Below are 25,822 nucleotides of genomic sequence, written 5' to 3'. Positions count from 1 at the left end.
AGGACCCGGTCCTGGAGTCCTGTGTGATCTATAATCTAGCACGAGTTTATCGAGTCGTTTTGTCGGCCGATTTTTTTTTTTGAAATCAAAAGTCGGTCGATTAGTAGGTAATCCAGTTTAGAAAAATTCCTAGCGAATTGTTTGTTAGGTTTTTGGAATTAATTGTAGTCTTTGGACTGGTTCACTGCTGAATGTTCCCACCGAAAGATGGAGAAACTTACACCGAGTTTCAATTCGTTTCTGTGAGACACCACCCAATTACCTCGGTGATGTACTGATGTACTAGTTATAATATTTTAGTAGAGCATGCAAGGGTAAAAGATGATCCTTGCAATTGCATCGAAATGTATATCCCTTGACTTCATCAGATGAAAAAGAGGGAATCTTTCTTGTCCACTGTTGTACCATCAGACGACACGCAGTGAGCGTGTAGACACACACGGACAGTGTGTTGCACACACTCCCCCCTGCCCTGTCATCTGGGTTTTATCACCTGCTTCCTCTGTTCGAAGCCTACAAAATGGATACAATTTTCTATAAACAAAATGGATACAGGTAAACCAGCAACCACAGTAGGTAGCTAGGCACGTTAAAGTTGTGCATACAGAATTGCAGAGGTAGATTGATACAGCAATCCAATCCAATAAGACAAAGGCGGACTGTTTGGTTCGCTTCTAAAATTTGTCATGCCAATGATTTGGTAAGCCATGATTTTGTATGTCAACCAAAGGAGAGCCATAAAGACGAAAGGACTCGTCTGTGTACCGACTACTGACAAAGTCATGAAACTGGACAGTTTAAAATGCTGGAGCTGGGTTAAGAGAACTCTTACTCGTACATCAGACTACGAAATTCAGCAGTATGAAGATATGTGCTGCTCGTTTAGTCCGGAGCTTGGTACAATCACTCCGTGTGTCAAAATAAGCTACACACATACTACCATGGATTCCATTGTTGCCAAAGTTAAGATATGACAATATTGCAGAAGATAGGTCAATGTTCTTGCATAAAAGGTGGTTGGCGAACCTATTTGTACATGGGCCTCACGGCGAAATTCCCTAGTAAATCCCTGACGCATTGTATTTGCACCATATTATTATATACACAGCAAACATGCTAAACATCGCCTCACTCAGTACGGTTTTGGCTCGACAGCTCCGAGATAGAAGCACTGGAAAGTGTTGTGCCGTAGCACTCGCCACTAGGCAACCTTGCAACTGTGCAAGTGCAGCCAACCGCCGCTCCAACGCGTTGCGGTGAGGAGACTCGGGACGCCTTGTACGCGAACGGGAAGCGAGCGGGCGCACTTTCCGTCACGCGGCCTGCGGCGGCGGCTCACTCCCAGCTCCAGCTGCCAGCCAGCGGCGCGTCCTGTCCCGAGCGAGAACCCAACCCAGCCAGCCGGGCAACCACCGAGACCCCACCAAGTCCCACGCGCGATCCCAATCCACCGCGCCAAACGCAACCCCGGCCGACCGACCGACCCCACCCCCCATCATCACGAACGGGAAGGAAAGGCCTTGGCGCCTTGCGTTGCGCGCGCGCTGAGTCGCTGACACTGCCACCCGCCAGGCGCCACCAAACCACACGCATCCTTTCCCTCTCCACTTGGCGTTTGCCGTCATCCATCCATCCCCGTCTCCTACTCGCCTTCGGCCTTCGCCCACACGCGTTTCCAAGCGCTTCTTCCGCCCCGCCCCCGCGCCGCCCGCGCTATATAACCCGCGGCCTCCCCGGCCAGGCAACCTCATACTCATACATACCCAGCCACGACCTCCCCATCGATCTCATCACAAGTCTGTCCGTCCGAGTGCGTGCGTCAACCACAGTTCGATCCTTCCTGGTCTTGCCCACCGGCCATGGGCAACTACATGTCCTGCACGCTGGCCAAGGCGCCGGGGTCCGGCGGCGGCAAGTGCGCGAGGGTGATACTCCCGGACGGCGGCGTCAGACAGGTGCCGCTGCCGGCGACGGCGGCGGAGCTGATGATGGACGCGCCGGGCCACTTCCTCGTCGACGCGCGCGGCGCGGGCCTCGGGGCGCGCCTCGCCGCGCTGCCCGCGGACAAGGAGCTGGAGCTCGGCGCCGTGTACGCGACCTTCCCGATGAAGCGCAAGGGCACGCCGCTGGCGGCCGCCGACGTGGCGCGCCTCGCCGCCGCGGCCACCTGGGAGGCCCGCCGGTCCTCCGCCAAGGTGGCCAACGCCGTCGTCGTGGCGCCGCCTGCCGAGGTGGTGGCGGTGGCGGTGGCGGAGGACGCGCCCAGGCTGCTGCGGCTGGAGGAGATGGTGGACGACGCGGCGGCCGCGGAGATCTGCGAGTTGAAGCACCGGGCCAGCAATGCCCGGTCCAGGAGACCCACGCTGGAGACCATAGAGGAGGAGAATTACATGTCGTCGAGATACATGGCCTACTAAGGCATGCATGGCATGACAAAGCTTTTTTGATACTTTGTGATTCAAGCATGTTTTCGGTTCCATCTTTTGGAGCATTTGGTTCAACTGAATGAAACTCCAAAATATATGTGATGGAAAGTAAGTAAAATGTACAGCCATTTTTGTAAAAAATATACATATATGAAGTATACAATTACTAGGTCAGGCTTTTCAGTCGCTTAGCTTTCTTCTCTTGTGCAGTTGTCTCGTTTCAAATTCTCCTGTTTAGAGTGGAATGGCCGGTTGCTTTCAATTTCCCCATATTATGTCCTTGTAACCAGTTGAATGAGCAAATATCTTCAGGAGAAGAAGAGATTGGTTCCACACTTTGGCCGTACAAATCGGCGCCACAAGTCATTGCACCTATTACAGCCGTTTTGTGATAAGTGGCTTAAATTTGATGCCTTTATTGCTTGTTAGTATAAGTAACATTGAGCGCCGCAAACTACATACTTTCAAGTGATATACGTAATGTTTATCCAATTCTTCTCCCGTAATAATAGAAGCAAGTAATAAGGTGCTTATACTAAACTTTTCTCAAAGAATATTCATAACTTTTGCTCGCATAAATGTTGTGTCCTCAAATAATGTCTTATACCATATATGCAACCAATTTAGAAAATTACCAATCAATATCGCTTTTTAGTGTATATATTGAACTTAAGCATGTATGTTGATTTTGCAGATAGATTCACCTTGGTAAAAAAAATCTTTCACAGCATAATAACTCTGCATGTTTCAGTGACTACATTATATATATATATATATATATCTATAATTGCACAGCGCTAAAGACCAAAACCAAATCATTCTGAACTGGAGAGATCAGTCCTTGACAAACATGGCGATATAAAAGGGACAAATTTTAGAGAGGAGTATATAATACGTATACTATACATTGCGCAGGACACAAAAAGAAAACAAAACTTGTAACAATGATTTCAACATCGCTTACAAGCATTCTCAGAAAACGACATTCAAAACAGACATGATGTCCGTGAGGACTAGAAATAGCATGAGAACTATATGCGACTAGCCGACTACCGCGTATCCTAATTAATTATATGTTCATTAAAATTGTACTAGTAGTAGCAAAAAGAAGCCGTTTAGATTCGTCCAATGTTAAACTTTTCTTTTTACCATGCATATTTAAAATCTTGTATAGATTGAGTTCACAATATAAGTCCGTGGTTACAAACTTATCACAAAACATGTGCTCGTAATGCACAACGATCTAGATTTAAAATAAATTTTCTATATAAATTGGTGACAGTGTCAGATTAAACACCGTATGGATGTAATCTACTGAAAATGCACATAACCCATGTACTGTAACTCGGTAAGTTTAATCAGAAGCAGCCAAGCAGGTGATCCTGGGGTTTCAGACAACACATCAGAAACGGAGTAACAGAGAATCGGTCACTGTCAGGTTCCATTGGTACGAATACGATGATGCGAGGTGCGACACGAGCCCAAACATTGTTTGCGCAGAAAGACACCATGATGTTCCCTCGGAACAGGGTAAAGAGAGAGTGGGAGAGGAGAGATGAACGACCGGTGAAAGCAAGGTCTCTCTGCCTGCCTAACAGCCTCTGGTTGATGGAGAAAGCAAACCCAAAATTTGGCAGCAGCGGAATGCGTCGCTCGGAAGGCGAAGAAAAGCATTCTTCCCAGCAAGAAATTAGCCGCGACAACCCGTTAAAAATTCGTTTCCCTTCCCTGAATTCGCCGCTAATGCAAAAGCCATCCAAGCAGCTTGCATAGTTGCATCCAACAGCACGCCCTGCCCTTTCCCGGTCGTCCTCGTCCACGGCGCCGTCGGTAGACAGACAGCACGAGCAGCACCCGTACACATGGCGATGTGACATGTGAGTCGGCTTAGGGCACCTGTTTGGCCTACATGAGTGCACCTGCGGCTCGGGCTCGGCACGCAGTGTCTGATTTGACTCAGAGCGCGCGGCAAGTAGCGTGGGTGGTTTGCCGTCGTCGGCCGCGTCGATTGGAAGAGTATACGGGTGCGCGTACGCCGCCGCCGACGTAAGGGTGAAGGGCGGCAAGCGCGGAGGTCAACCTGCGGGGGTGCCGTGTCAGCCCACGAGCATGAACCCCGATGACCACCATATACTAACCCAAAAGCGTACACCTATTCTATTAACATATAATCCTTATTTTCAGTTGTTTTATATAAATTTTGATTTTATAATTATTATGGTACTTAAATATTAATTTATGGATTGTTTTTCATGAAGAAAATGATGATAACGACATTGAATTTGTAGATTTTTCTAAATTTGTGATAGCAAACAACTAGCAAGTATGCTGGAACTGCATGGATCGTGAATGGACCAGCTACGTTGCATGGTTGATATTTTTTATATACCTGATATGTATTAATCATGTATGGTTGCATAATGGTAGACGTCACCTTCTAAAATTATTATGACATAAATATTATAAACATGTGTATCCTATTTTTTTTAAGCTCACGAGCTAAATGAGCCAGCTCAAACTCACTAACGAGCCGAGCTAAGCTGTCCCTCTAACTCGTAATATTAACGAGCCGAGCCGAACTGGCTCGTTAGAGGAGCCAGCTCAGAGCTGAACCAAGCCTGGCTCGATATCGAGCCCTACCTGTCACCGTGTGTTTTTTTGTTGCCCGCGCCGCGGAAGACGCACGCGGCATGCTCCGCCCCGCCGCCCGTGCGTTCCACTCTTCGATCGGCTGCGGCCCATAGTACTCACTCGGTTTCTGCAACGAATAGCTTGGCCCAAAGATGTTGGGCAAACACAAACAATGATAGGAAATGGCGTGGGGTTCGCGTTCTGTGTCGGTCTACTTTAGCGTGACGGCCCATAGTACTCACTCGGTTTCTGCAACGAATAGCTTGGCCCAAAGATGTTGGGCAAACACAAACAGTGATAGGAAATGTCCTGCGTTTTCCTCAAAAAAAAAAAAAGAGGAAATGTCCTGCATTTCTCTACCCCATCGCTCCCTTTTGAGTCTCGTCACTCGTCAAGCAACTAGCCGAGCATTACCAGATTCGCCTGATCGCTTCAGAAAAGCAAATCATTAGATAAGATGGCCATCTTTTTTTCCTAACATAATGAAGACTATGTTCGCTTAAACTTATCAGTCATGTTCAGCCGTAGAAACCATCAGCCGAACAGTCCGAAAAAAAGTCATTCCGACCTTATCCTGCTCAACAAAGAGGAACCGGTTTTTTTTTCTTTTAAAAAAAGAAACAAAAAGGAATTAATGTTTATTATAACTTGTAGCACAACATATGCAAAGAATCCACGCGTGAATCACAAAGGGTCTGTTTGGTTGCTTATTAACCTTTATCTAGATTCTCGTAGTGCAATTCCTACTTAAATTATTTGGTATCTTGCATAGACCTATACACATATGACAAAACGGTCTATTTCCCCGTATCCAGCTATGCAAGCGTTGCATATTCAGCCTATAACGCAGAAAAACCGCTTATATAGACAACCCATCGCAGGCTTAACAATGTCCATGATGATATCTAAGCGAACTAAACACCAGCTAATTACATACAATTGTCTAGGTAAATTATTTTGTTTAAGCTATTATGTATGTATAGCTTTATGCAAGCAACTAATCGGATTCAAAATATTTCAACTTAAAAGGTCAGCTTTAAGATGGACAACTTTATCCAAGTGAACCAAAATAAAATGGCCATCGTGGGATGCGAAGAAGCGCATCATCTCAATCTCAAGAGTATGGCACACCTGGACGAAGGTCACCTTTTGATCATCATAGTGCGCCACTGCGTCTAGAACAGAAGTTAGTGTATCCCTAATCCCTATGGACATGACAAGCTAAGGTATTTCGCTGGCATCTGTAAAATATATATAAACCATTCCCCGTAAGCTATAAGACCAGCAAAACGCAGCTGCCCTGGTCAAACGGCAGTGCTGGAGCCCGAATATCTGGACGCGCGCATGCTCTTCGTTTTGCGCGTCGCAAGGGCTCGCGCCACTCGGATGTCGCCCACACTGTCCGACCCACGCGGCGACCGCTCGTGCCCCCTCCGCATCTCCTCGCCTGGAGGTATGCGCCTGCTCGGCGGCGCCCCGCAGCAGGCGGATGCGGTAGGTGTGTCCCAGCAACAACATTTATCTACTTTTAAAAAACGTTCGGATGAAACGCTTGCAACATGTATCTGAAGACAAATGAAACACTTGAAACGTGCTTCTGAAACACTGAAAAAAACGCATAAAAACACTTGACAAAGCCATTGCAAAACATATGCAACATCCAGATAAAATAATTGCAACATATGCATGAAACATATGCAACATAAAAAAACACTTGCAATGTACGTCTCAAAAAACAGATGAAACATTTAGAACATATGCTTTCAACATACGCGTACAAACACTGTAGCATATGCAATATTCCGATCTATTTTTGTAATATCCATATGAACCACTTGGAACATACCTCTGAAACATCTAAAACAATTGAAACGTACTCCTGTAATATGCGCTTTCAGCGCAACATCTCCTCGTCAGCATGTGGAGTTCATCAGAGCGAGGGGCCTGGCGACGCTTGGAGGCGACGGGCCGGAGGCGACGGCTACACGACGTGGAAGGGAGGCATCGTCCACACGACGCGGCGGGGAGGTAGTGGCCACACGACTAGAAGAGGGTAGCCATGCGCTGCGCCTGGCAGGGCTGGCAGCCGAGCATCGCGACTAGGAGGAGGCCGCGCGCTGCGCATGGCAGGGCCGGTGGCCGAGCACTGCCCCTCAGAGGTGGCCGTGCGCCGCGCCTGTCTAGGCCAGCTACCGAGCGCCGGAGGCGCAGGCGAGCGGGTAGGAGCAAGTGAGCGGATATGAACGAGTACATTGATGAGCGGATTTTCTATGTAGAAACGGAGGAGCAGAGAGTGTTAGGCTGGCGTTATAGCCCACCAAAAGAGCGTCCGCGCGAACGAACGTCCGCTTCCTAGTATTACCGCTGGTCAAAAGAGAAAGTCCTATTCTTATCCTATCTCTGTTTACACCATTGGTTAAACAGATATATTCTTTATCCAAAAGTTGATATTGTACCTCTATGAGAAACATGAAATCAAAAAAACAAAGCTGCGCAATGGGCACAGCAGATGCACACGAGACAACGTTTGTTGGCAAACACATTCCATCAGGAGGAAGTCCACTATCTGTCTATCTCCTTTTGACCGGCCTGATCATTTGCGTACGTGCCCCATACTCTCTCTACGAATGCAGTAGAGCATCCGGCCATCGGACCTGTGTCGCAGTGTGAGCTTGCAATGGCCAATTAACAGCGAAGATGTCACGTCCAACCATGAGCATGCATCCTACTCCTATCCATTCATGTTTGTCGTCAACGTGGCTCCCTGGAACTGGCAGGTGGGAAGCAGCAGAGGCGGACAGGCGGTCAGGCATCGCATCTCGCACAGTTGAACTGACGGCACGTCGAGTCTGCACGACCGGCACGAACAATGGCGATGAGTGTGCTGCAACAGCAACTGCAAAAGGTTCTTGGTGTTTTGCTACTCCCCTGCACCCTTATCCATATGCTCATGCTCTGCCCCTTACCCACATGGCAATTGCCGTTGCATACCCGTACGAGTCAAACCGTACCTTGCAGAAACGTGTACTAGTAGCAGTACTGCACTGTGGTGCACGTGATTTCGTGACCGTGATACGGAGCTGTTCATGTTTGGCGGTGTTTAGACGAAGGGTGCAAAATTTTGGGTGCCATATTGGATGTTATATGGGGTGTTCGGATACTAATAAAAAATAAATTACAGAATTCGTCAGTAAATCGCGAGACGAATTTATTAAGCCTAATTAATCCGTTATTAGCACATATGTTACTGTAGCACTTTATTGTCGAATTATGAACTAATTAGATTTAAAAGATTCGTCTCGCAAAGTAGTAGCAATCTGTGCAATTAATTATTTTTTGAGTCTATATTTAATACTCTATGCATGTGTTAAATGTTCGATGTGATAGAACGTAAAGTTTTGACCAAGGAATTAAACAAGCGTACTCATCAATCAGGTGTCTCTGGAAAAAAAAAACAAAGGAAAAACCACACGGTGATTTCCCCGTCCCCACACGAAAGGAACATGCAAAATAGCAGCCGGCCGAGTACGAAACTGAGGTCACCTACTACTAGTACTACTCTACTCGTGGTACTCGTGCCCTCGGTGTCTGATTGTTTAGCTCATGATGTCACATACATGTTGAAATCGAGCTTCCCTCCATAAAAAATATGTCAACCGTAACGCTTCTTCCATTTTGTCAATGGCCATTGCGCCATCTAGCCTTCGTTGTCAACTTCCCCTTCTTCGGCTCCATATCTGCTCACGCCGGTTTATATTTGTTTAGACTAGTTTTGGTAGAAGGGGTGATGGTGATTCATGTTAGGTGTCTCGGAATTTCTTTTATTTCAGTCGATCATTACTGTACTACGCCGATCACTGTCTACAAGGCCATCAGCCATTTGTGTGCATCCGTTTTGGCTTGTTTGTCTTACTGCTGATTGTGTGATCTCTAGCTACGATAATGTTGAGTCCCTTTGTTCCAGACTAAATAGCTTTTACCAGATAATTAGACAATTTTATGAATAAACTCATGATATAAATCAAACAGGAAGGACGAGGACAAATTAACTGTGTCAGCTTGGTTCAATGTTAGCAAAGATTCTGTGAGTGGAATCAATCAAACTCATTTTGGGGTTTTGTTGTTGCTGTTGTGTGTGTGTGGGGGGGGGGGGGGGGCTCTGCGTGCTAGGGTGGTTGACAATACCTGATTGTGCTAGTGAGCTAGTCTGAACGACAGGGGTGCTATGCGACCTAGAATTGCCGCACAAAACAACATGTGACCCTTTTTATTTTATGAAGTTTATATAGAAAATTACTTGGAGAAGGAGATAAATTGATGTTGCTACTTATTTTCTGAAGCCTTAGTTTAGCAAGTAAATTATACAAGTTCTCGGAGATGCTCTAACCATCTATTGCTACGCAACTTCCTCAAAAGTCTAAGCATATTGAGCATAACTAAGTTGATTAGAATCTTTGCGGTGGACCTTTGGTAATCAGACTAGATTCATTTCATGACTCAATGACACTATTCTTTCAGTGTCTGGAGATGTGTTAATCGATATGATGTGGCTATGGTTACTTCATCAATCTTTAGGTGTGTCAGTTTAGTCTTGCAAATATGCTCATAGAGGTAAGAAAGGTGCTCATATGATAGGAAAAAGTGTAGATGAAGGTCTTAATTGATGCTAATTCTATATCATTAGCTTTCCGTCTATCACTGGCGAACATTTTCCAATTGTAATTTTGTTTTCCACAACGGATTGTATCCCTTCATACCTCCTTCCGTACAAATTAAAGACCAAAACTGAATCATATGTTGATCAGGAGTAACTTTTATCCTTTATAAAGAGAACAATATTACTTTGGTTGAACCATGTTGACTAACAAGTTGTATTTGGTTTTGTTCAGTAGGTTGGAATAGCCTTTTTTTTTTGTCCCTTAACTATAGCTCGATGCTCAAGTTCATTTTTAACTACCAAAGTAGTTGTTTTAGTCCTTAAATTTTACTTTTGGATCTAGTTTAGTCCATAGACTACCAAAGTGGGCTATTTTATTCCTCAAACCTTACTTTTTGGCTTAATTTTATACATGGACTGTCAAAGAAGTTGTTTCAGTCCTTAAACTTTTCTTTTGGGCTCATTAGGTTTGACTACCGCATGTGTCACACACACACTCGATGTCGACACACGACCGTAAACTATGTCAAAGGAGGTGCGACATACAACTGAGCACCATGGGATGGGTGCATGAAAAGGGTGAGTGGTAGAGGGCTATAGGCAGGTGCAGTATTGTAGTTGAGGAGACTTTTGAGATACAACATATACAGAATTTGCTTTAGCATAAACATGATGCGCTACATAGGACGAGGAGTGGTGGTTATGAAAACATGGTGTGCCACGTTAGGATGAGGAGAAAGGATGAGCCAAAAAAAAAAAAGAACTGAATTTATGGATGGAACTGAGCCCAAAGGTAAAATTTGAAGACTAAAGTATGCACTTTAGTAGTTTATAAAGACGAGACTGATCCAAAAGAGAAACGTGAAACAGACACTTCAATAATACTAGTTCAAAAACGAATTTGAGATCCAAACGATAATCGAGGAACAAAAATAGCTATTCCATCGTGTTCAACCCACGCATACATAGGTTGGAAAATGGTTATTTGATTCGTTGAGCACGCGACTGTTGTTTTCATGGGGCTGAAATTCAGAGTTGGTTGTACGTGCACATCTGTCAATCTTTGTTTGAGTGCTTTGACACCCAAAATGTGCATCAACTGTATAACGAAGAACTCGGGCTGCTTTCGTGCCCCATTTTAAACACGCATCAACTGTATAACGCTGGGGCAGTGTGTTGTCCTGTCTCGCCGCGCCGACATTTGCACAGGAGTACAGTGCGGAGGCACGGGGTATGTCGGGTTGCAAATCCGGCGGCAAGTAGTATATATATACTGTATAATAGTATATGTGCTGTATTTGTAAAAAAGGAAAAACAGACCTGGACGCATAACGTGATGACGGGGGGCCCATGTGACGCACTGACGCGACCCACACAGCAAGTGAACTCCATTCGTCCAGTATACTCCGTACACGACGTTTTAATTTTCTAATCCAATCTAGATCGGGGAGTTCCACGGAGCCTACCGAGGAACACGCCGCGTCGCCGCCTGACCGAGTGACCGGTGAGTCCGAAATTTTTTTTTTTTAGTATTGGGCTCTTTTTTCGAAAGTTTCTCTCAAATAGACCCTGGCGAAAATAATTCCAGAAATGGACCCTTGGCTCAGCGCCAGAATGACAGGCGCCGAGCTCGGCGCCACGGTCACTGGCGCCGAGGTCCTGGGCACGGGAAAATGGCCTGCCAGGGGCTCGGCGGTCACTCTGGCGCCGAGCCCCTGGCAGGCCATTTTCCCGTGCCCAAGACCTCGGCGCCAGTGACCGTAACGCCGAGCTCGGCGCCAGTCACTCTGGCGCCGAGCCCCTGGCAGGCCATTTTCCCGTGCCCAGGACCTCGGCACCAGTGACCGTGGCGCCGAGCTCGGCGCCAGTCACTCTGGCGCCGAGCCAAGGGTCTATTTCTGGAATTATTTCCGCCAGGGGTCTATTTGAGAGAAACTTTCGAAAAAATGGCAAAATAGTAAAAAATTCGGCCGGTGAGTCGGTGACGCCCTGCCGGCCGCAGCCCTGGCCCTAGTGTCGGGCCTGCCGCCGTTCACCCTGCTCTGAATCACCGTCTATTTGGCACATCTCGTCTGCAGTATATACGGTCTCGCCAGGGCTTATCATTTTGATTCGCTATTTTGTTTAGGTAAAATTTAATCTTTGCTCTTTGTTTGTTTAGGAAATTATTGTCAACTTTCATAGCTATTTGCTAACATCACAAATAAAAAAATTGTTTAATTATTTGCCAATGTGTTTTTTTAATATTTATGTATTTACGAAGAGAAACTTAGATATTGCATCTCTTTTTCACAACTGATCTCGTTCCCCTGTTTAACCTTCTGGTCGTCCCTGATCCAGTAATCGTTCCCTTGGTCCAGTTGTATTTAGTGGATGTTTTCAACTTAATCATTCAATTTAAGCCTTATCATGTTACTTAGCGTATGTAAAATTTACAATTGTTACTAAATTGACTAAAATAAATTTACCAAATTATATATAAAAATCCCTAAACTAAAATCCTAGATTCGCTCCTGCAGGAGTACCGAGTACAGTACGAGACGACTCGCGCTGTATTTAGAGACAGGCACCCAACATGTTCTCTCCCTTCATTAGAAACACCCACACACAACCTTTGTAGTTTGGACGAACACACCATAGTCCACACTCCACAGCCATGTCGTCGCAGCCGCACGTCCTCCTGGTGTCGTTCCCTCTCCAGGGCCACGTGAACCCGCTGCTCCGACTGGGCGCCCGCCTCGCCGCCAAGGGCCTCCTCGTCACCTTCACGACGTTCCGCCACGCCGGCCTCCGCGCCCTGCGCGACGACGGCGCGTGCGTCGCCGTCGGCGCCGGGCGCGGCCGCCTCCGGTTCGACTACCTCCGCGACGACGGCGGGCCGTTGCGCTCCCCGGACGACGACCCGCGCTACCTGGACCCCAGCGACATGCTACGCCACGTCGCGGACGTGGGACCGTTGGCGCTGGCCGGCCTCCTCCGGCGCCAGGCCGACGCCGGGCGGCCCGTGGCGTGCGTCGTGAACAACCCCTTCGTGCCGTGGGCGCTCGACGTGGCGGCGGGCGTGGGCATTCCGTGCGCCATGCTGTGGATCCAGTCCTGCGCCGTGCTGTCGCTGTACTACCACTTCTACAACTTCCCCGAGGCCTTCTTCCCGTCCGAGGCCGACCCCGACACGCCGGTCGCGGTGCCGGGCCTGCCGACGGTGGCCGCGGACGAGCTGCCGCTCATGGTCCGCCCTGAATACGCGAGGAACCTGTGGGGCCAGATGCTCCGGGCGCAGCTCGGGGAGATCATCAGGAAGACGGTGACCTGGGTGCTGGTCAACACCTTCGAGGGGCTCGAGCGCCCGGTCGTCGAGGCGCTTCGCTCCCACGCGCCGGTGACCCCCGTTGGTCCGCTCCTGGACCATGACGGCGACCACGACGACGACGACGGCTGCATGGCGTGGCTGGACGCGCAGCTGCCCGGGTCTGTGGTGTACGTGGCGTTCGGCAGCCTCGTGAACATCGGCCGCGGCGAGATGCTGGAGGTGGCGGAGGGCCTGGCCAGCACCGGCAGGCCTTTCCTGTGGGTGGTGCGCGACGACAGCCGGCGGCTCCTCCTCCCGGAGGACGCCCTCGCGGCGTGTGGCGACAGGGGCAGGGTCGTGGCGTGGTGCCCGCAGGGGCGCGTGCTCGGCCACGGCGCCGTCGGGTGCTTCGTGACGCACTGCGGGTGGAACTCCGTCGCCGAGGCGCTCGCCGCCGGCGTGCCGATGGTCGGGTACCCGTGGTGGTCCGACCAGTTCACCAACGCCAAGCTATTGGTGGAGGAGTATAGGGTCGGCGTCCGGCTGCCCGCGCCGGCGACGCCGGACGCCCTCCGCGCGAGCGTCGACGAGGTGATGGGCGGGCCACGGGCAGCGGCGTTCCGGATGAGAGCCAAGGCGTGGAAAGACGAAGCGGCGGCAGCTGTTGCCGATGGTGGGTCCTCGGACCGGAACCTCCAGGCTTTTGTTGAAGAGATACGGCGGTTTCATGAAACAAGATCTGAAGGTAGCATGATCAACTCAATCAAACATTTGAATTCGATCGATGTTCGTTGAGATGTCTCTAAGCTTTATTTACTGGTCAATGTTAGTGTCATCCGCAGCTTCAGATTGCACGTTGCCTTGACATGGTCAAAATGAACTCGTGAAAAAGTATTGTTCGATAAGAATCTTTCCAAATTAAGAATAAGAATGGTCTTATAGAGATTAAAATATACTCGGTAATGCTATAAACCGGGCATCCGACCGGTCGGATGCCCCACACTCCCACTCGCACTCGGCCCACTTTTCCGGCTCCGTCCGCTCCCCCGCAGCCTCTCTCCCTCACTTGCTCTTTCTCCGTGCCGCTCCCCCGCACCCGCTCCCCCTCCGCGCCGCTTTCCTGCCCGCTCTCCGCGTCGTCGCTGGGACAGGGGACACCGCGCGCGTGCGCGCCCCCGTCCGCCGGTGTTCCCTTCCTCCCTCCGTTCCTCGCCCACCGTGACCTCCATGCACCCCCATTGTCCCTACGACTCGGCTCCCACACCCCACCGGAGACGAGGGCAATGGTGGTGGCTCCGACGAGGTAGGTGGCGGAGGGATCTGGATCTGAGGCCTGCCCCCCCTCCTCTGGATCTGAGCCCTCCTCCCTCCTCCTCCTCCTCTGGATCTAAGGGATGCGACGATGGCTAGGGTTTCGGCGAGCTTTCGGGGTCAGATCTCGCCGTGTTGCAATGTTTTTTTTATGTTGCAACAGATGATTTCGAATGTTGCAATGGGATTTTTTTTTTGTTGTTGCAACAGATGTTTTTGCGATGTTACAGTAGTACTGCTTGAGATGTTGCAGTATGTTTCAGTTGCTTCAATCTTATGTTGCAGTAGTTGTTCTATGTTGTTGCAAGTATTTTATTTTCAAGTGTTGTTCATATGCTTCACACCAGTGTTGCAATAATATATTCCAAATGTTTCAGTTCCTTCAACCAATTGTTGCAACAATTTATTCGGTGTTGTTGTAATAACATGTTCATGGTATTTCACCTGCTTCAGCATAATGTTTCAGCTGTTGTTCCTTGTTGTTGCAATAGTATGTTCATGGTGTTTCAACTGCTTTCATCCTAATGTTGCAGCTGCTGTTCCTTGTTGTTGCAATATATATGTTCATGGTGTTTCAGCTGCTTCAGCCTAATGTTGCAGTAGTTGTTTCCGTGTTGTTGCACATGTTTTTATTCCGGCTTTCTATGTTGTTCGACCGGGGAGAGGTGAGTTGGGACGGACGGGGTGCGTGGTTTTCGCCGGAGCCTAGCGGGCGGAGGTGCTGGGGCTGGCGGACGCGGGGTGCTGTGGCCATGGGGGCACTAGGCATGCAGCATGCTCGTCGTGGGTGTGGGGCGGACGCGACGGACTGCGGGGAAATCTGGGGGCGTACGGACTCGCGTGGCACAGAAGCTAGCGGGGCTCTTTGTAGGCATCGCAGGTCGCGGGTTCGTCGGTGTTAGCGGGGCTCTTCGTTCGACGAAGGCGCAGCAGCGGTAGTTCGCGTGGGCGCGCGATCTCAGGGCGACGGCGGCGGTCCAGCGGGTCCACTCCTTGCGCGTGTCGCGCGGGGGACGTGCTGGTAGCGTGCTGTGCAAAACTGAGAAGGAAGAGCTCGCGCTAAGAGAGTGCGTCCACGGAATCCAGCGGACGTCCGGGCGCCGGCGCTCCCAGGTATAATTCACGTGTTACACGAACACAGGAGCTAGACACATTTCGTGGTTTCACACGGCTACGTTCGTCGGTTCATGGAGTGGCAAGCTACTGATTTGAGCCCACAATTGTGTTATGTGCGTACGTGTCCACACTTTATTTATCTGTTGCGACGCACGAACGGCACGAGAGCGTGTGAGGTCTGTCTTACTTCTTGCACACCAATCCAACACCGTCGAGGCCGGTAGAGCACTTGACGCCGCCGGCCAGGTCATCATCGGAGGCAACGGCAAGCACATCGTCGGCGCTAGGCATGGGCGAACCGGGCAACGGCGCAGTCAGTGGCGAAGAGCCCGGACGCTGCGAAGTCCCTCTCGCCTCCCATGACGAGCATCTTCGCCGACACGTCGAACCGGTTCACGTACCTGCGCCTGTACGTCTGCCCCAGCACGCCGTGCACGTCGTCGGTGAGGGAGTAGAACTTGAACGCCAGGTCCAGATGCGTGAAGCAGTCACCATCGCGGAGCCCGTAGGTGTGGGCCCTGGAGTCCTCCTCGGTGATGGGCACCGCGTTCGCCGTGATCCTGAACGCCCCGGCGAGCTCCACCACGACGCCGTTGGCCGCCCTGGTCCGCGCCACGGACAGCGACGGCGCGGCGGAGGCAGGCGCCTCCCATTTGGCGTCCACGACGCCCTGAACCTGCACGGGCTCACCGTCGAGGACGATGGCGAGACGATCCGCCTCGTTGTCCCACACGGCGGTCCTGAGCACCCCGACGTAGAGGCGGTGGCCCCGGAACTGCACGGCGATGGCCTGCACCCAGGTCGGGTCCCTCTTGAGGCCCGGGACGTGGCTGCCGATGAAGTGCGCGTTGATGTGGAGGTTGGCGTCGGAGAGCAGGCAGAAGTCCCGGTCCCTGCGCCCGTGGAAGTAGGACGTGTTGCCGTCGCCGCGAGCCCACGACGCCGCCGATGAAGCGGCGAAGCGCGGGCCCTCGCACACAGCTCCTGCCTCCTTGGGCTCCTGGCAGGTTGGCCAAAGAGAACCGTCGAATGGAAAGCTAGAAAGCAGAATGATTCGCGTACATGATTGTAACTAGCGAGGCGTGGCCAACACAAGTTGCGCGGCTAGCATGTTATTCTACCTTATACTCCCTCGGTTACATACTATAATACATTTTGATTATTCTGGATACATTGTATTTGCCATGTATTAGACATAGTGTATATCTAAGTGCATAACAAATATCAAGTATCTAGAAAAAGTTAAAACATCATAAAATTTGGATGGAGGGAGTATAATTTATGGCTCGTTTGATGGGTTTTAGATTCTCCTCGAAATGTTTTTTTAATCCAAATTTCTTCAGAAACGCTTCTAGTGAATTAGAACATTTTATGGATTCATTTGGCTAGCTTGTTGGATTGGTGAAATTAGAGCTAGAATCAAGAGAAACTAGATTTTAGGTGTTCCTAGAGAAACGAGAATCGGTTCCAAATGTTTCTCTCTGAAACATTTTTCTCTGTGGCATTTTAGCAACGACTCTAGTGATTCTACTTAGAGCCTAAATTTCTCGCTGTCCAACACGCTTTTAACATGTACTCTTCACAGCCATTCCACTCACATGTCATACTACCAAATCTATTACTTCATTAGTGTTCCAACATGGACTTGAGGGTTGTGATACTCACAATTCCAGAGTAGATAATGGTTATTCACTAGTGACGAGGAGCATAGTCATGTCTTGGTGACTCTTTGGTCTTCCAATATGGACTCGAGGGTTGTGAACTTGTGATAATAACTAGATACCAAGGGAAAAAAATCTAGTTGTCTCTTTCTCTCTTTCGTTTTACTTCTTGTTTAAGCTTTTACTTTATTTGTCGTGTACAAGTTCTCTTGTTGAGTGGCAACTGACAACTAGGATTGCATAGTAGCATGATTATCATAGGTTTACTTGTTCTTTAAGACCTTATTACTAATGTGAACCTTGCTAAGCATTTGTGTAGCTATGATGATCCTAAGGTCTTTCAAGAGTGAAGAGTACCCGTATTAGTGAAGAGTACCCGTATTTTGTAGAAAACTAGGTGTCTCGGTGCTAGGATCTAGCCACTAGCCACTAGCCACAGCGGCAAACAAAACAAGTGCTGCGTGGCCGTGGCGTGCCTCTGCTTGCCTTGCCTCCCTCGCACGGGTTGACAAGAAAAAAGTATAGCTAGCGTCGCACCGAACCCAACACAAAAATCCTCTGGTCCACGGTGAACCCATCTCTGCACGCTTGCCCGTGGGCCAGAGCCTCCCTTTGACATTCTTGGGGACCCATGCGTCAGCCAGTGAACGTCATCGAAGCCACGGTACGCCTATCTCCAGCACGCCACTAGTCTACCTTTAACGACAAGCAAAAGCCGGGCAAATCAGGCTGCAGTCGCACTTGCACCCCAGAAAATTGCATAATTGCCCCTCAAAAAAGAAGACGTAATTACGCAAAAGCCTTTTCCCAGATCGGCGAAACAATCGCTCTAAAACCCAGCCTGCTGGTAGTCGCCCTCGCCCCACTAGGAGGAGTAGGAGGACTCCGAGGTCCGAGCGGGGCAGGCAGGTGTCCGAAACAGATCACCAAATCCCGCCGGGCGCAGCCGAGAGATCCGACCCCCGCCGCGATCCATGGCCGCCGCGACGACGGCAGCGCGGCGGCTCCTCCTCGCCCTCGCCGCCCTCGCCGCCTGCCTCGGCGCGGCGCCGCGCGGGGCGGACGCGCTCCGCTCGCTCGGCGTCGGGGGCGCCAAGGCGGCCGACGGGGACGCGGCCGTTGACCTCGACGCCTCCAACTTCACCGCCTTCCTCCAGGCCTCGCCGGAGTCGTTCGCGGTCGTCGAGTTCTTCGCCCACTGGTTGGCCCCTCGTCTCTGACTTCGTTGATTCGTTTTTTTCCCCGTTTTGGTTCCCGTTGATTCGATGCGGCGGCTGGGTTCGTTCCAAATCGATCGGCGCGTTAGTCTCCGAGTCGCGAAATGGGTTAAAATTGAGATCGTCCGATATGTGGGAATTGGGATCGCTGAATCTGTGACTCGAAATCCAAATGATTATTTCGTCTCGCCTGTGGTGTGGGCAAAACTTGAATAATATATAGCTCCAGCGAATTTTTTGTGGGTTTTGAGTATGCTAGGATTGTTTTGTTAGTGGATTGTTTTGTTAGTGTAAGCCGAGGCCTATCGGGTGGGAATTGGGATGGATGCACGGTTCAATCCGATTAGCGTGCTGCTGCCGTGCTTCACTGGTACACTGGGATGTACAGGTGCAAATATGAAGTCAAAAGGATTGAAAACGTACAAAACGGATCTCTACGACCATCTCTTATGGGGCACGAGGAACTTTATGGCTTATTAGTTCCTCCATGCCGCAGCCTCCTCAACTATTGCAGATTTGTAGTAACTATGTCAGTACTATGGATGTCAAGCTAAAAATAGCACTTGAGCAACATGCTAAATTGTACGTTTGGTCAAAAACAATTTCCTCAACTGTGTGTTCTGTATGCTAGGCTGTAAACCTGTACTAGATGTGACGTGCTCATCGAGTCTTACTTCATCATTATCGTTTCTTTCTGAAGTTGTACTAAAGTAATATTACTGTCAAACTGCTACATAGGAAGTAACTTAATGCGTATGCAACCTTGGAATGATCTCAAACTTGTTGTGTCTCACGCCAAAAGGCACACTCTAGATTTACCTGCAAGCTGCTTTGGAATTTTGAAGTTTACGACTTTACGTGAATAATAATGTATTCAATTTGTCCCCTCGCTGCCAACCCAAAAAATAGTGCTAGAGTACCTGTGGCACTTGTTGTTGGTTTGGGCCCTCCTATCAGAGGGTAGTTGCAGTGGTCGCCAGCCCAGAAGGTCATGGTCGGCCCAGGTTACGATGCGGCCCTATGGGGTGAAGCTGGGGTTCAGGGGCTTTCTTGGTCGGTTTGACTGAGAGTTTCTTCTTAGTTAAATAACTTGGGGTGATATTTCCCCACCGACCGAGTTTTTAAATAGTATATTCAGTTTGTTATGTTTTATTTAGAAGACATCAATCAAAGATATGGCTGTGAAGTGGCGTTGGTTATAAATCCGTACTCTATTACGCTACAGTATCTAATTCTCTGTACCCCAAGGGTTCTCACTTACTGAAGCCATTTCTGAACTTATTTTTCTTATTACTGAAGAGTGGGCTGACATCATCCAGTAGTTTCTCGATCGACTGATGACCACAGCTTGTTGCCAACTTTTATTGCAATAAACTCTTGACATTTTCTTTTCTCCATCTATTTCTTGCTTATGTCATTTCAATGTATTGTTGAACTGCTACTAACTTGAATGCCTGCAATGTTTGCTCAGGTGTCCTGCCTGCAGAAACTACAAGGTATGTAACCAGCAGTGGACTCTACTATGATCTGAACTACAATTCATGCTGATCTTGATTCCTCTGTATATACAGCCTCACTATGAGAAGGTTGCAAAACTTTTCAATGGCCCAGATGCTGCACATCCAGGGACTATTGTGATGGCACGGGTTGATTGTGCATCAAAGGTACAGTAGCTCCGGTGAAGGGTGATATCTTTTTTTTTTCAATTTCCTCGATCTAAACAATTAAGAACTTTGAAAGGGTTTTTCTGTGATCGAGTCTAACCTTTAACTGGATAATGATATTCCTTTTAGAATTATTTAATCTTTTGTTTCCCTTTTATTAAAGCTAAAACTATAGAAATTAGTTCTCTTTCTCTCTTGTGGAGCATAACTAGCGCTTAATTTGATTTAGTTTAGTTTCAATGTTCTCTCAGAATACCATTAAGCTGGTAAATAGCGAAAACATGTTGTACACCATGTTGTGGTTTGCATTGGCATGCAGTGATGCCTTATTTCTTTTGAATGTTCGACAGCACAGGTGAACGTGGAGCTTTGCAATAAATTCTCTGTTGACCATTATCCTTACCTAGTGTGGGGTCCGCCAACAAAATTTAATTTGGTTCAGTGGAAACCAAAGCAAGAGAAAAGTGAATTAGAATTAATTGATGATGGAAGAACAGCAGATCGGTTACTTAAATGGATAAACAAGAAGATGGGAAGGTAAGTTGCCGTCTATTATGCTTTGGTTCACAATTTCATATGAAATCAGCAACTGTTTGTACATCTGTTCTTGCCTTTCTCTTTTATTACCCATGTTTATCTGGAAGTATGTTGGTGGGTTGGTTTGACCCTAATTCTGTTATGGTTTGAATTCTTTTATGTAACCATTATATGCATGCTTTATTTTTACTGATACAGCCATTGAACCATCTTTATTTTTTGCAGCTCATTCAATTTAGACGACAAAAAGTATGAGAATGAAAGTATGCTCCCAAAAAATGCTTCAGATCCTGAACAGGTGCAGTTGCATACTGGTTTTCTTGAGTAAATTTACATGAGATCTACAAAACGATTCAGTCCTTATGAAGCACTATTTAAGGATAATTTTATGCTGATAGATTGCTCGAGCAATTTATGATGTTGAGGAAGCTACAGCTCATGCATTGCAGATAATTTTGGAGCATAAGGTTTGAGTCAAATGATCAAAACTTACAACTAATTTGTTCTCTGCGCCTGTTTTTATGATTATTGCTAATGGTAACCTGCTAACTGTAGATGATCAAACCAGACACTCGCGACTCACTTATTAGGTTTTTACAAATTTTGGTGGCTCATCATCCATCAAAGAGGTATGGAGGTGACCTTTTGAGATTATACTAGTGCCAATGCATAGCTATGCTGTATTATGCTTATGCCTTATTTGTTGATTGCTTAGGTGTCGAAGAGGATCTGCTGAGCTACTTATTGACTTTGATGATCACTGGCATACAAACCTCTCATTAAGTCTGCAAGACAGTTCTACATTGTTGAAAAGTGCAGGAGAGAAAATATGTGGAAATGGGGTGCCACGTGGATACTGGGTACGCCCGAATTCTCAGTCTGCTCAATAGCCCTTAAACTTCATAATCCACGCTCTTCTTTTGAACCCTTTTCTTCAATTGCTTTTGGGTACAACTTTTTGCATTGAATGTTTAACATTTGTTGTATATTTTGTACCTGTCTCGCAGATTTTCTGCCGAGGAAGTAAAAAGGAAATGAGAGGATTTAGGTGATGTCTGCGCTCCGCATATTTTATTGGAAATTTGCAAATGCTGTTTAATACTATTCTTCAGGTTCTTTCTAAGACTTCATTCAGAAGCTCAATATCACATGAAATTAACATTTTCTTCTGTATCAGCTGTGGTCTATGGGTTTTGCTGCATTCACTAACTGTCCGAATCGGAGATGGAGAGAGCCAAATAACATTTACATCAATTTGTGATTTCATCCACAATTTCTTCATCTGTGAGGAATGCCGCACGCACTTCTATGAAATGTGTTCAAGGTTTGGAGAAACTACTCTAGCGATATATTGCCACAAAAATCAAATGCATGTCTAATTGTTACCGTTCATCTGTAGTGTATCAGTCCCCTTCAAATCTGCCCGTGACCTTGCTCTCTGGCTATGGACCGCGCATAACAAAGTTAATGAGAGGTTGATGAAAGAAGAAAAGGATTTAGACAATGCTGATCCTTCATTTCCTAAGATCATCTGGCCTCCAAAGCAGCTCTGTCCATTGTGCTACCGTTCTTCTAGTAGTACTGCTGATGGAGCCATGCAGGTTGAGTGGAATGAAGATGAAGTATTCAATTTCTTGGTTAACTACTATGGGAAGATGCTTGTATCATCCTACAGGGAGGCCTCCATGGAGTCTCTTCTTCAAGTAACCAAGCAAGTAGGCTCAATTTCTGATGATTCTTTCGCATCAAGTGCCGCAACAGTACCAATCGGAGCTGCCCTGGGTATCGCCCTTGCTAGCTGTACATTTGGGGCACTAGCATGCTTCTGGAGGACCCAGCAGAAGAACAGAAAGTACTACCATTTACGTTCTTTAAAGAAAATTTGACTAAACATTTTAGGTTTGTAGGATTCCATTACTAATCTGAGCTTTGTAGATTCATATCATAGAGAAGTGATTAGGATCTTTTTGTCTCCTTTGTTCATTTCACAGGCAAAGAAAGAACTGGAACTGAAAATAGTGCATCACTTGCAAACTCTAAACTGCATGTCTGCATCGGAGGGAGCCTTCATGAGTGTATATTTTCTGGACTGGTTATCTTGGCAATGCAAGTACCCAAAAAGTTGATCAGTGATTACATGGAAAACATACAGAAGTAGATTTAGCAGTGCCAAGTCACGTGATTGTTTCGTGCAACGGCGTGAACTTGTTGCAGGTCATACGTTTACCTGGCAAAGTGGCTATTGATGTAATCTTAGCAATTTAATGAGTGAAAACCAAAATTAAATTTTTTTGGCGTGCCTTACTTTATCCTGTGCTGAAACCTCAGTAATATTGTATGTGTCATCCTAATTGTTGCAGTACTCTGCTCCAAAATGAATGGAAATATCGTCTCTTGGGTAGTCAATTAATCTCAACTTTGACCAAATATATACAAGGAAATAATAGCTATGATGATAAGTATCATTAGATAAATGATGAACTATGTTTTTTATAATAAACATCTTTGGGGATACAAATGTTGATGCTATTCTCTATAAGCTGATCAAACTTGAGAATGAAGATACGTGAGATTTGCATGCTTTTTGGACAGAGGGAGCACGCGTTTATACGCTAGTACTGGTGAAACGTGTAATACATTTCCCCTCTCTAAAATACACTAGTGTCAGAGATAATTTTAACTTGAACCATATTATAGAATAATAAGAATAAGATCACATTCAAAGATGTTTTGCGAAATTTCACAGGATTTACAAATTATACCTTGGCCATGACTACCCTACCCAGGTCCCTCACTTCTCGTTCCATCGGCCTCTTACTGACAAAGTGGCATGCTGTTTGATACTGTACTTGGATGCACCACGCTCAGTGCAGAAACTGTGCCCTGTTCGTTTGGGCTTGTTTGGCTGATAAGCTATGGTTGAAAATACTGTTGACTGATTTGATGTGAGAGAAAAATATTGTTCGTTGGCTGAAAAATGTACTGCTTATAAGCCAAACAAGCCCAAGCGAATAGGAGTATCTGAATTTGCCTTATCTCTGATTCAACTTGGCAAATCGATTCCCAGCTCACTTCAAGTCATAGAGTTTTTTTTTAGGGATCAGGAGGAGCCAGAGGCTCCTACTGTAAATGCATTAAAAAGACAAGTCATAGAGTTATGCACAGGAAGCTCACTTCATCTTCATTCGAAGAGAGTGGTCACGTACAATCGTCTCTATAGAAGGCTGCTGGCAGCAGTTAAATATGCTACGACTACTATGTACAGTAAGTGCAGGCAGCGCTGTTCTGAAGAGATGCCTATGGTTGCAGTCAAGTCATCTTCCATATCTGCTGGCCCGTCACACCTGAAGCTCAGCCGTTCATTGAAGGATCAATACTGGATGACAGCAAGAACACCAGGATTGATGGCCAGCTTGCTACTGAATGCTAATGACATGCTGCTGCGGCTGCGTCCTCTCCTCTCCTGCATGTTCTGAAGCCTGGTCGTGCACAACCTGCATCGTCAGTCACGCCTCATCATCTCAGTTTGAAACTGCATGTAGTACTAGTATCTTGCAGCACGATCTTTCGTAAAAGATTCAGACAGACCTGCCGTTGCCTGCATCGATGAAGCAGCTCAGTAACCGCCACCAATATGATGTAGACCGGTATGACGATCGCCGCGGTTCTAAGCATCAGCAGCTGTTTTTTCAGGAGCATAATTGCACTAGGTTAGCCAAGTTGGACAAGCGTTGATGTGATGCATCTAGGTTTTCAAGGATGTAATTCAGAGCCTTACAGTGACCATTGCAACGGTGTAGGCATCTTGGTCACCGAGGAAAACCGAGAGGGCGTCGCGGAAGACCAGGAGAACCATCAACTGAAGGTGGATGTTTCAGAATGTTACTGTCGAGATTTGGGACGAACAAAAAGTATGCACTCTGTATCTTCTGCAGATACTTACAGTTATAGCGATTATGCGACAGCATAATACGCCGGTAGGAGCTGGAGTTTGATCATATCCATAGCTTGTTGATGTAGCAGAATGATCTGCATTCAGCATTGGTCGTGCTTGAATGTAGCCAGGAGCACTGCAATTGGGAAATGACAAGGGTGTTATTCCATATGTTCCTGATCAGTGGTCAGGCTCAAGCATTCGTTCTTGTGATAACAAGTGAAGTTCTATAATAACAAGGTACCTGAAGAAAATCGTGTTTCTTCCGCGTTGAAACAGCTTTGAAGAGGCAGTGTAATTTGGTACAAATTGCTGCGTGACCGTGAATCAGAAGATAACAGTCAGTTTTTGTTCGCGTAAAGTTGATTTGAAATACCAGATGAGACTAGATGCCTGGTGAAGAATTTCACCTGCAAGCATATCTCACATATGGTGTCTCCCTTCTCGTCACACCATCTCTGAATGCATTTGCGATGAGCATACTGCAATAAAACACCTTAATTAATCCATGTATTTGATCCCGCATACCAAATTAGTTCGATTCTACTACTATCTAACATGTTTCAAATTCCTGAAAATTCTTCCTCCGAAACTAATTGCTGAAACGAAGTGGGATTAGCATGATGATGCGTTGTACCTTCAAGCTTCCCTTGCAGGAGCAAGGAGCCTCCATGCAGGCCTCGTCGTCATCCTCCTGGCAGATTCTGCATTCTACCAAGACGCCGCTCGCTGGCCTGCCATCTTGGACAGACACATCGCACGCAGTCGATGTGGTAGAGGGCACGACAGAGGCCTCATCAATGGCGGACTGAAGACTCGACTCCGTGAGCAATCGGCCTGCCATCACCGCGAAATGGTCTGCCATCGATCCCAGGAAGCTCGAGACAACGAACCGCGCGCCCAAGCATAAGAATGATGACGGATGCGATCAGAACGGAGGGGGTGGAGGCGAGGAAGAAGGGCAGCGGCGGCAGGCAGGCTGAAGGAGAAGGCTTGCGACGAGGGATTTGGATATCTGAAGCACCGAGAGAATGGCGAAGAGAAGCAAGAGATGGAGTAGGCGCCTCTTTGCCACTGCTGATCTTTGCTTGCTTCTGAAACATCTTACGCCCTGACATGCTTGATTGTTAGTGCATGCAGGGAACAAGGCACCGCCGGAATTCGGCGGCAAACGAAATGTTTGCTTACTGGCTAAATAAAACTATTCTTTCCCACTAAAACTCAAGCAAGGAGTTGGGGAAATAATGAAGCCATGAAGGTATACCATATTATTGCTCTAAGCGTCCAGGTGACCCTTTTGTTCAAGAAAGCCAGCGTTGTTATGATATTGCATTAGTTTTTTGTATCTTGTTGCTGATAGGCTGATATCATCCTTTGCT

General features: G+C 47.5%; 4 protein-coding genes and 1 pseudogene across 5 annotated transcripts; 3 read left to right on the top strand and 2 right to left on the bottom strand.

The window, feature by feature from the left end:
- The first annotated feature begins 1,736 nt into the window (after positions 1-1,736).
- Positions 1,737-2,696, top strand: LOC136518039 (uncharacterized). The gene has a single exon (XM_066511692.1). It carries the CDS (start codon positions 1,860-1,862, stop codon positions 2,415-2,417), a length of 558 nt encoding a protein of 185 aa, XP_066367789.1. The 5' UTR covers positions 1,737-1,859; the 3' UTR covers positions 2,418-2,696.
- A 9,668-nt stretch (positions 2,697-12,364) lies between these two features.
- LOC136518933 (gallate 1-beta-glucosyltransferase 84A23-like) lies at positions 12,365-13,863 on the top strand. The gene has a single exon (XM_066512617.1). It carries the CDS (start codon positions 12,371-12,373, stop codon positions 13,796-13,798), a length of 1,428 nt encoding a protein of 475 aa, XP_066368714.1. The 5' UTR covers positions 12,365-12,370; the 3' UTR covers positions 13,799-13,863.
- A 1,750-nt stretch (positions 13,864-15,613) lies between these two features.
- LOC136516062 (uncharacterized) lies at positions 15,614-16,616 on the bottom strand (annotated as a pseudogene).
- A 1,324-nt stretch (positions 16,617-17,940) lies between these two features.
- On the top strand, positions 17,941-22,813 carry LOC136516355 (sulfhydryl oxidase 1-like). 2 transcript variants are annotated; one of them, XM_066509735.1, is made up of 12 exons: positions 17,941-18,292; positions 19,780-19,804; positions 19,880-19,972; positions 20,328-20,509; positions 20,735-20,807; positions 20,908-20,976; positions 21,065-21,138; positions 21,225-21,369; positions 21,517-21,557; positions 21,687-21,833; positions 21,909-22,408; positions 22,501-22,813. In XM_066509735.1, exons 1-11 carry the CDS (start codon positions 18,066-18,068, stop codon positions 22,393-22,395), a joined length of 1,563 nt encoding a protein of 520 aa, XP_066365832.1. In that variant the 5' UTR covers positions 17,941-18,065; the 3' UTR covers positions 22,396-22,408; positions 22,501-22,813. The 2 variants fall into 2 exon arrangements, with proteins under 2 accessions (XP_066365832.1, XP_066365834.1); XM_066509737.1 differs by having other exon boundaries at positions 17,942-18,292; positions 21,909-22,361.
- Positions 22,814-23,618: 805 nt separating this feature from the next.
- LOC136518509 (uncharacterized) lies at positions 23,619-25,553 on the bottom strand. Its single transcript, XM_066512173.1, has 7 exons — positions 25,081-25,553; positions 24,854-24,925; positions 24,688-24,755; positions 24,453-24,579; positions 24,288-24,368; positions 24,098-24,190; positions 23,619-24,003 (listed from the first exon to the last, which is right to left on the bottom strand). Exons 1-7 carry the CDS (start codon positions 25,306-25,308, stop codon positions 23,926-23,928), a joined length of 747 nt encoding a protein of 248 aa, XP_066368270.1. The 5' UTR covers positions 25,309-25,553; the 3' UTR covers positions 23,619-23,925.
- Positions 25,554-25,822: the final 269 nt, after the last annotated feature.

Source organism: Miscanthus floridulus, chromosome 17 (genome assembly GCF_019320115.1).
Source record: "Miscanthus floridulus cultivar M001 chromosome 17, ASM1932011v1, whole genome shotgun sequence".
NCBI lineage: Eukaryota > Viridiplantae > Streptophyta > Magnoliopsida > Poales > Poaceae > Miscanthus > Miscanthus floridulus.
The sequence above is the reverse complement of the archived record's forward strand: the minus strand, read 5'-3'. Positions and strand labels throughout refer to the sequence as shown.

Coding starts and splice junctions, on each gene's coding strand:
- LOC136518933 (XM_066512617.1), top strand. CDS start 12,371: ATGTCGTCGCAGCCGCACGTCCTCCTGGTGTCGTTCCCTCTCCAGGGC.
- LOC136518039 (XM_066511692.1), top strand. CDS start 1,860: ATGGGCAACTACATGTCCTGCACGCTGGCCAAGGCGCCGGGGTCCGGC.
- LOC136516355 (XM_066509735.1), top strand. CDS start 18,066: ATGGCCGCCGCGACGACGGCAGCGCGGCGGCTCCTCCTCGCCCTCGCC. Junction 21,139..21,224: donor GCTCATCATCCATCAAAGAG/GTATGGAGGTGA, acceptor TTGATTGCTTAG/GTGTCGAAGAGGATCTGCTG. Junction 21,834..21,908: donor TTCTATGAAATGTGTTCAAG/GTTTGGAGAAAC, acceptor GTTCATCTGTAG/TGTATCAGTCCCCTTCAAAT.
- LOC136518509 (XM_066512173.1), bottom strand. CDS start 25,308: ATGGCAGACCATTTCGCGGTGATGGCAGGCCGATTGCTCACGGAGTCG. Junction 24,580..24,687: donor AGAAACACGATTTTCTTCAG/GTACCTTGTTAT, acceptor TCCCAATTGCAG/TGCTCCTGGCTACATTCAAG. Junction 24,369..24,452: donor GTCGCATAATCGCTATAACT/GTAAGTATCTGC, acceptor ATCCACCTTCAG/TTGATGGTTCTCCTGGTCTT.